Source organism: Sebastes fasciatus, chromosome 3 (assembly GCF_043250625.1).
Source record: "Sebastes fasciatus isolate fSebFas1 chromosome 3, fSebFas1.pri, whole genome shotgun sequence".
Lineage (NCBI taxonomy): Eukaryota > Metazoa > Chordata > Actinopteri > Perciformes > Sebastidae > Sebastes > Sebastes fasciatus.
The window spans coordinates 20,493,590-20,502,332 of NC_133797.1; the positions used below are offsets into that span (position 1 = coordinate 20,493,590).

Here is an 8,743-nt window from a genome sequence, read left to right on the forward strand (position 1 = left end):
TACATCAGTTTATTCGTCTCAAAGGCAAGGCAAGGCAAGGCAGTTTTCTTTGTATAGCACATTTCAGCAACAGGGCAATTAAAAGTGCTTTACATAAACATTCAAGAAAATTAAGACAAAATGCAAAAGAACATTAAGACATAATTAAAACAGTTATAAAAACATAAAAACATTAAAGATTAGAAAATAAAAACAAGCTAAAAATAAAAGCTAGGACTTCTAAAATAGAACATAACACACAAGAGTAAACGCTCTAGTGCAGTATAAGATCATTATCTGGTTTAATAAAAGGCAGCAGCAGCAAAGAGGAAAGTTTCAAGCTTTGATTTAAAAGAACTCAGAGTTGAAGCGGTCCTGCAGGTTTCTGGGAGCTTGTTCCAAATATTTGGTGCATACAAACTGAACGCTGCTTCTGCATGTTTAGTTCTGACTCTGGGGACACTAAGCAGACCTGATCCAGATGACCTGAGGGGTCTGGATGGTTCATAACATAGTAGAAGATCAGAAATGTATTTTGTCCCTAAACCATTTAGTTGTTTGTAAACCAGCAGGAGTAACAGTGAGAACAGGAAATATAATTCACAATCAGTTTAGTGGTGCTTTAATTGAATTTAAAACTTTATACTTTACTCTTTAAACTTTTTTAAACTTTATACATCAGTTTATTTGTCTCAACGCCTCTACACCATTTCCAAAGTTGACATTGGAGTCACAAATGTAGATTATAGCCGGAAGACACACATGTATGTGCATTATGACTCAAAGTTCTCCTGACCACCCCATCCCTCTCTTCATACAGCCCATCATCACTGAGCAGGTTATGAAAGCAGAGCTCGCCTCTGATTGGCTGTCGCTGTAGAAACATACAGTCTCACTATCATCGCTCCATCCAGCGGACCAATCAGCGAGGCCGCTCGGCCCCCTGACGTCACTCTGCTCTCCTCTCGAGCAATCAGATCGCTCCATATGACTGTACTTCACCCGGCCGACCGTCTCTGACTCTCAGGTAGACGGGACGTACCACGGAAAGGTGAGTTTATACCGTCCTGAGCTGAATATAAGATATTTATATGATTTATTCTAGCAGCGATTGATAAAGTACATCTGTTGTTTATGTATTTGAGCGAGGAATAGAAGCAGACGTCGAGAAGCAGCAAGTTGGGAACATGTTGTCCTGTTTTGTTATCTAAAACACATAAATAGTTCATTAATAATCATGAAATAGTGTCCGGTTATACTGGAGGGATGTAATGAAATGTTTCGCGGCTGTGATTGTTTGTCTGCTTGTTTCATTGAGCTGTTTATGTTGGTGCACTAACAGTGTGATTCTGCAGCTTCCGTGCAGAATTTATTGATTCAAATAATATTTATTGGCAGTGGTGGAAGAAGTATTAAGACCTTTTACTAAAGTAAAACTACATACACACTACAACTACTATAGTATTAGCATTAAAATATAGGCCTACTTAAAGTATCAAAAGAAAAAAGTACTCATTATGCAGAATGGCCCACTTCAGAATAATATATATATTATTGGATTATAATTAGTGATGCATGTGTACATCACAAATTGCTTTTCCCCATGTTGTCCATGTATCTGTTTTTATGTTTTTAATTTTTTCCCACTGACAATGTTATTTGGTTAAGATTGCCCAGAAATCTTTATAGATATTTAAATCAATATCCTCCTCACAAACACACACAAACACACACACACACACACACACTTTTTTTATATATATATTTACTGTATTGTTATTGTTGTTATTATATATATATATTGTCCTAATTGTTTTGTTATCACTATTATGTAGTCATATTATCTCTTTATATTAATCTTGTCTCTAGGTGGAGGCTTCAGATAAGCCCAGTGGGTTTTTTGCCTCTTCCTGCACTGTATATTATTCATCTATTTATTTTTTGTTATGTTGTATAGTCTTAAATTGGGCAAAATAAATAAACAAGTGGAGCTCATTTTAAGTACTTTATATACTGCTGGGTAACTTAACCTGTGATTAAAAACATCATAATGTATTAATTGATTTTTCTTATTTTCTATTATTAATCCGAATATGCAAAGTAACTAGTAACTAAAGCTGTCAAATACATGTAGTGGAGTAAAATGTACAATATTTGCTTTCTAAATGGATTGGAGTAAAAGTATAAAGTAACGTAAAGTACAAGTACCTCATAATTGTACTTACAGTAAGTACTTGAGTTAATGTACTTTATTACATTCCACCTTTGTATATTGGTACATGGTGTTCTGTCATAGTGTACCACCATTAGTTTTCTTCAAAGCAATAATAAAAACACATTAACACCTGTAAAATGAGTAAATATTAACGATGAGATCATTATATGTTGTTATAATCACTTAATATAAGTGCACAGTGTAAATTGTGATCTAAATGAGTTAAATTGTGAGTTTAGTAATTATTGCATGTATTTCAGTGGTGTAATGTCTTAAAACTCTGCAGTGGTGGAGGATTACATTTACTCAGCACTCAAGTACATTTTTATGGTACTTGAAGCCTGATTTCCTGGAGTATTTACATGTAATGATACTTTTAATTTTTTTTCTTACTTCTACTCTACAATTCTGTTGTACTTTTTATTGCGCTACATTTATATTACAACTACAGTTACTTTGCAGATTCAGATTTTACATACAAAAGCTATTGTCCATTTATAAAATATTATGCATGATTATAGATTAAACTATCCAACATTATATAAAGTAGTTAACAGATCCACATCGACAGCTGCAACATTTAAAATGCTGCAAATATGTTAATGCACCGATAATAATCTAATCATGTAATATAACACTTGCTGATAACACTTCTTCACTTTTACGTGGTGTTATAACAGATTTTACTTAGATAAAGTAACTGAATAGTTCTTACATCACAGTCTATTACTAGTGTTTCTGCATGCTTGTAAATAGCATTTATTATTTCAAATAGTATTTAGTTTACTAAATGTAATTTGCTGATAATTAATGTAATTTTTACAAGGCGTCTGTGTTTTGGTGTAGTTTTAATTAGTTCACATTTCAATTTACAGGGAAAAAACTGGATTAATAAATGTCTATAAGTCCAGTAGTGTTTGATTATATTTTCAGTGTATTTGTATATTCAGAAAATGTGTTTAAAAAGTATTGATTACTATATCATGATTAGACATTACATTATAACGTGGTAGCAAACTACAATAACTCAGTTAGAAACTGAATATGTACTGCAAACTAAAGCTTCTGAACTTTTGATGGTTTATAATTAGCACACATTGTAAACGGTGATTAAAAGTGAGATAGATTGGAGTGTAAAAGTTAATTGTTTTGTAATAATGATTTTAAATTCATCATATTATGGCAGTTTTTATTATCTATTGTTTTTTTATGATGTCTCTGCTATAAGTGGAATGGACTATCCAGTTTCCTTTCTTCACATTATCATTTTTTTTATTGAAAAGACAAACTTGTAGTGGACTAACATGACTGAGAGTATTATCTGTCCACCCGTAGCTGTAATAATACGTCCTGTCTGAGAGTGTAACACTGTGTTCCTGTTTTCCCAGTCTTCTCTCTAGACCGTCAGTCACCTTGCGTTGTCCATCATGGAGGTGAACGGCACGGCAGATATCTTGAGCTCTGCCTACCTGGCGGCGGAGTATGTAGACGCGGTGTTGCCAGAAAACCCCTTCCAGCCCTCACTGAAACACGCCTGGGGCTACATGATGGACAACTACACCAAGTTCCAGATTGCCACCTGGGGGTCGCTCATCGTCCACGAGTTCATCTACTTCCTGTTCTGCCTGCCTGGCTTCCTCTTCCAGTTCATGCCCTTCATGCAGAAATACAAGATCCAACAGGTTTGTGTGTTGTTTTTTTTTGGTTGTTATGATTTTTATTTTCAGAATCTAAGATGACATTATTATTTAATAAACCTTGTGTGTGTGTGTGTGTGTGTAGGACAAGCCAGAGACGTGGGAGAAACAGTGGAGATGTTTCAAGATGCTGCTGTTCAACCATTTCTGTATCCAGCTGCCGTTGATCTGTGGGACTTACTACTTCACTGAATTCTTCAACATCCCGTATGACTGGGACTCAATGCCGCGCTGGTGAGTGGAAGTTCAATAAAACAGACCTGAACGCGTCGTATTCAAAGCACCCTAGATATAGAGTAGAGTATTTATACAACTGCCACACGTGTGTTTGCAATCATCCAAAACAAGGTTTGAATGCAACATATATGAATGTATTATTTGTCTCTTGTTGCAAACTCACTTTGCATTACCTTATCAGAAGTCGTCCATTTAATTGATTAAGAATTATTTTGTCTATTTTTCTTACTTATAGAGGACAATAAAGAATTAATCTGAATCTGAAATCTGCTACCATTCGTCTAAGGACCTTCAGTGGGATCCAGCAGTAAACTCTGTTAGTTGGGATAACTCAGTGTGCTTCTCCTCTCTCTTCTTGTCTTCGTCTCCTCTCTCTTCTCGTCTTCGTCTCCTCTCTCTTCAGGCCGTACGTCTTGACTCAGTGCTTCGGCTGTGCTGTTGTTGAAGACACGTGGCACTATTTCCTCCATCGCCTGCTGCATCACCGCAGAATCTACAAATACATCCACAAAGTCCACCACGAGTTCACCGTGAGTACAACACACACATGACAAGATAAATAAGCACAACATTCTCTGGTTAAACTCTTTACTGAAGAGTTACTTATTAATGATGCTGTAGCTCTCACACACAAACACACACACACACAAGCACATGCACATGTCTTCATCCCAGTGTCTCCGCTGTCCCTCCTAGGCTCCGTTCGGCATGCAGGCAGAATACGCTCATCCTGCTGAGACTCTCATCCTGGGAGCCGGTTTCTTCATTGGCATCATGATCTTCTGTAACCACGTCTTCTTCCTGTGGGCCTGGGTGTCCTTCCGCCTGCTGGAGACCATCGACGTCCACAGGTAGGACACTTTTTCTCTACGCCCTTTCCTTCCCTCTCTGCAGGTAGAAATAGAGCTTTGTTTGACCGTTTATCACTACGACTCTAAAGAGAGCAAACATTTACTTTAAGTATTCGATAAGCAGAGCAGCAATTACATCACCGATTACAACAGCCAGGGAGGCGATAGTACTACACTTTCTCATTGTGTCAACTCTGTCTGTAATGTAAGACGTCGACCACTAGAGGGCCACAGAGAACACCAGATGTTACTATCATATTATCAGGTCACATAGAACTCATCCCTATTGAGATATTTATTAGTATAATACATTTATATTTTTCCATTATTTTACATACACATACATGTATACTGAAGACTTGTATGCACATACAGAAAAAAGAACTCAAAAGACATGGGGTGGCATAAACAATACCACAAATTCACAATGTCTTATACTTAAGATGTCTTATGTCTTACTACTCTACTTTCTTAGCTTAAAATCAGTTTGCTAAAATTTAATTTTAAATCAAATCTAATTCAATTTAAAAAAATATTTTTATTTTATTTATATTTTATTTCACTCTGATCCATACATTTTCCTGGTTTTATATCTTTTTGCAAAGGACTTTGCAACTTGCTTTTAAAAATTTTAAGAACATTTTATTCATTATTATTTTATATATATTATTAAATAATCCACTGATTCTAAACTACACAATCTTTGTTAGTAATTTCTATCATTAATAAAATAATTTAATCATATAACGTACAACATACATAAGTCACAAAAGTTACAAAATGTAAAACAATACACAAAACAAGTTTTGCGGAACACCAGCTTCAACTTGCCCTCTCGCGCGGGCCTTAGCCAGACAAACATGGCATGCCGATGCTTGGAATAGACACCAAATGATCCCTTTAGCAGGGCGCGGGACCCAGCAGGCCCCATGCACATCAGGCACCTGATTGGCAGCACCTGGAGCTCAAAACAAGAGTCAATACCAACAGGAGAATTCACTGTTTAGCATTGGCAGAGAATTTTGGCAAATTTCACTTGGGCGCTACTCACATAATCAGCTGTGCTGCTCATCGCACAAATGCACGATCCTTACAAGTTGGACATCATTGTGAAGGTAAATAGACAGGCTTTCCAACGATGTAAACTACAATGCCAATTAGTATTGTAACAACAGAGAAATAATCGACCAAACACAAATTTCCAAACTTTTTTTTCCGAGTTTATCTATCTTATCTGAATCCCCCCTTCACATATGTTCACATTATATGTACTAATTTTTGTCATATGGATTGTCTGTGTTGTATTTTCATTATGGTGTTACTCTGTACACACGACATTTATTGCACACCTGAAGAGGGATCCCTCCTCTGTTGCTCTTCCTGAGGTTTCTTCCATTTATTCTTTTTTCCCTGTTAAAAGGGTTTTTTGGAGGAGTTTTTCCTCATCTGATGAGAGTGTCGCACTGTAAAGGACAGAGGGTGTCGTACCCCGTGCAGATTGTAAAGCCCCCTGAGGCAAAATTGTGATTTATGATTTTGGGCTATACAAATAAAATTGTCTTGACTAGATGCCGCCAAATCCTACAAACTGCAACTTTAATATCTGACACAGAACAACTAGTGGTGATTTCTTTGAATGACAGACTTCTGAATCCCCTTTTTTTCTTCGCTCCCTCTCAGTGGTTATGACATCCCCCTGAACCCGCTCCACCTGATCCCGTTCTACGCCGGCACCCGTTTCCACGACTTTCACCACATGAACTTCACGGGTAACTACTCGTCCACCTTCACCTGGTGGGACAAGCTGCTGAAGACGGACAACCAGTACAACAAGCACCTGCAGAAACAGGGAGACAAGAAGGAGCAGTAAACCACTCTCAGTTTATACCATTATACGGTTCATACACTCAACTGGTTTGTCAGGAGGAGGGAGGAGACAGTGGGTTGGACAGACACACAAACAGTGCTGCTTTTCCCCTCTCTCTCTCTCACACACACACACACTCACACACACACGTGTACTGATTCTGAATCGGACTGCATGTTGACTTCAGTCCGTCTTCTGTGCCTTTTTGCAAAAGAAGTATTTTTGTCTGCTCCTTCTGTCAACAGCTGCTGGCTGAATAAAAAACCATCAACATCCTCATTTTGATTGTTGCTTTGCTTGGTCATTGAATGATAATGACCTTCTTGTGAAATGCTTTCGTTTACCTTTGAATGTCTGAGCACTTTAGCGCTTCCTCTTTAGTTAAACTGAGTCAGAGTGACGCTGCATCTCAGCGGGAACTCTCTAAACTCAAGTCAGGCATGTTTGACGCAAATCCATGTATATTTTTTGATGAAAAGGGATTGGCTCATAATGGCACTTCCAGGTTGTTCAAGCCTATTTTGTTTAAGACTGTACAAATAAATAAATAAATGTTGTATTGGTTTTACAAAAAGAAACCTTGAATATGTTTTTTTTCTGTTTTTATCATAAATAAATGAACCTATTTGAACAGGAGTTTGGTTGTGTAAAGTAGTATTTTTTCCACAACTCAAAGATATTCTGTTTACTGTCATAGAGGAGTAAAGAAACCAGAAAATATTCACATTTAAGAAGCTGGAATCAGAATTTTTACTTTTTTTTCTTAAAAAATGACTGATTAATCGATTATCAAATAATGGGCGATTAATTTAATAGTCGACAACTAATCGATTAATCGTTGCAGCTCTAAAAAGAATGCTTCCTTCTCATCAGATTATGATAAAAGCCTCTGTATTAATAAGATATTGTTCATTTTTGACACATGGACACACTTCTACACATCTTCGACTGCTCAGGCTCAGATATTTCTAGCATCACAGATGTGAATCTTCCCTGTTGGTGTTCCTCTGTAGACTCTGTTGTAGTGTGTTGATGGAGAAAGTGTTAGTTTATTATGCTGTAGGTTCCCTCCATCTCCTCTCTGCTGCACTGTGGACACACCCCTACTGCTGCGTCAAGTCAGCCAGCAGCAGCAGATACCAAACAGGAAGTGAGGCAGATTTATATGAAAGACCAAAACTGAGTTAATAAACACATGAGTAAATACATCGATAACATGGTCCAACATACTCTGAAATACATTAATAAATAAAATTAATCAAATTAATTGCTTTACTCACACTTAATTTTCTGTTGTAGGATTTGTTTTCCCCCAGCAGAGTTGATTATGGGTTATTTTTCGTAGCTCTATATACTTTGGTGCTCTGTAATAGAAAAACACAATCACATATTACCTGCTTGGGTTTGCAGTAGAGTTGCAACTGACAGTTATTTTCATTATCACTCAATCTGTTGATTATCTTTGCGATTAATGACAGAAAATAGTGAAAAGTACCAAACAGTTTCCCAGAGCCCGAGGTGACATCTTTATATTACTTGATTTGTCTGACCAACAGTCCAAAAGTCTTAGCCAAGACAAATGTACTGTTACTACTGTAGCACTACCACAATTACATCAATAATGCTATTTCCAAAAACTTGCATTACTCAAACTCATGCACTTTATCCTTAATTATTCTCTTTTGATTTTATATTTACAATAATATAAAATAGAGATCGATGATACAAAACAGAAAAAGCAATCGTCATAAACACTTGATAATGAATTTCCTGATGATCGATTAATTAATTGATTGTTGCAGCAAAATGCACACAATAATAACATGTTTTTAAAGTACACAAAGGAGTCATGACACATAGACTGAACACGCAAATAAAAAAAAAACATCTCCTTTGT

At 36.6% G+C, this 8,743-nt stretch overlaps 1 protein-coding gene across 1 annotated transcript; it reads left to right on the top strand.

Annotated features, from left to right (window-relative positions):
- The first annotated feature begins 876 nt into the window (after positions 1 to 876).
- Positions 877 to 7,125, top strand: msmo1 (methylsterol monooxygenase 1). The gene is made up of 6 exons (XM_074629509.1): positions 877 to 1,030; positions 3,583 to 3,876; positions 3,977 to 4,125; positions 4,532 to 4,658; positions 4,825 to 4,979; positions 6,660 to 7,125. Exons 2-6 carry the CDS (start codon positions 3,622 to 3,624, stop codon positions 6,847 to 6,849), a joined length of 876 nt encoding a protein of 291 aa, XP_074485610.1. The 5' UTR covers positions 877 to 1,030; positions 3,583 to 3,621; the 3' UTR covers positions 6,850 to 7,125.
- Positions 7,126 to 8,743: the final 1,618 nt, after the last annotated feature.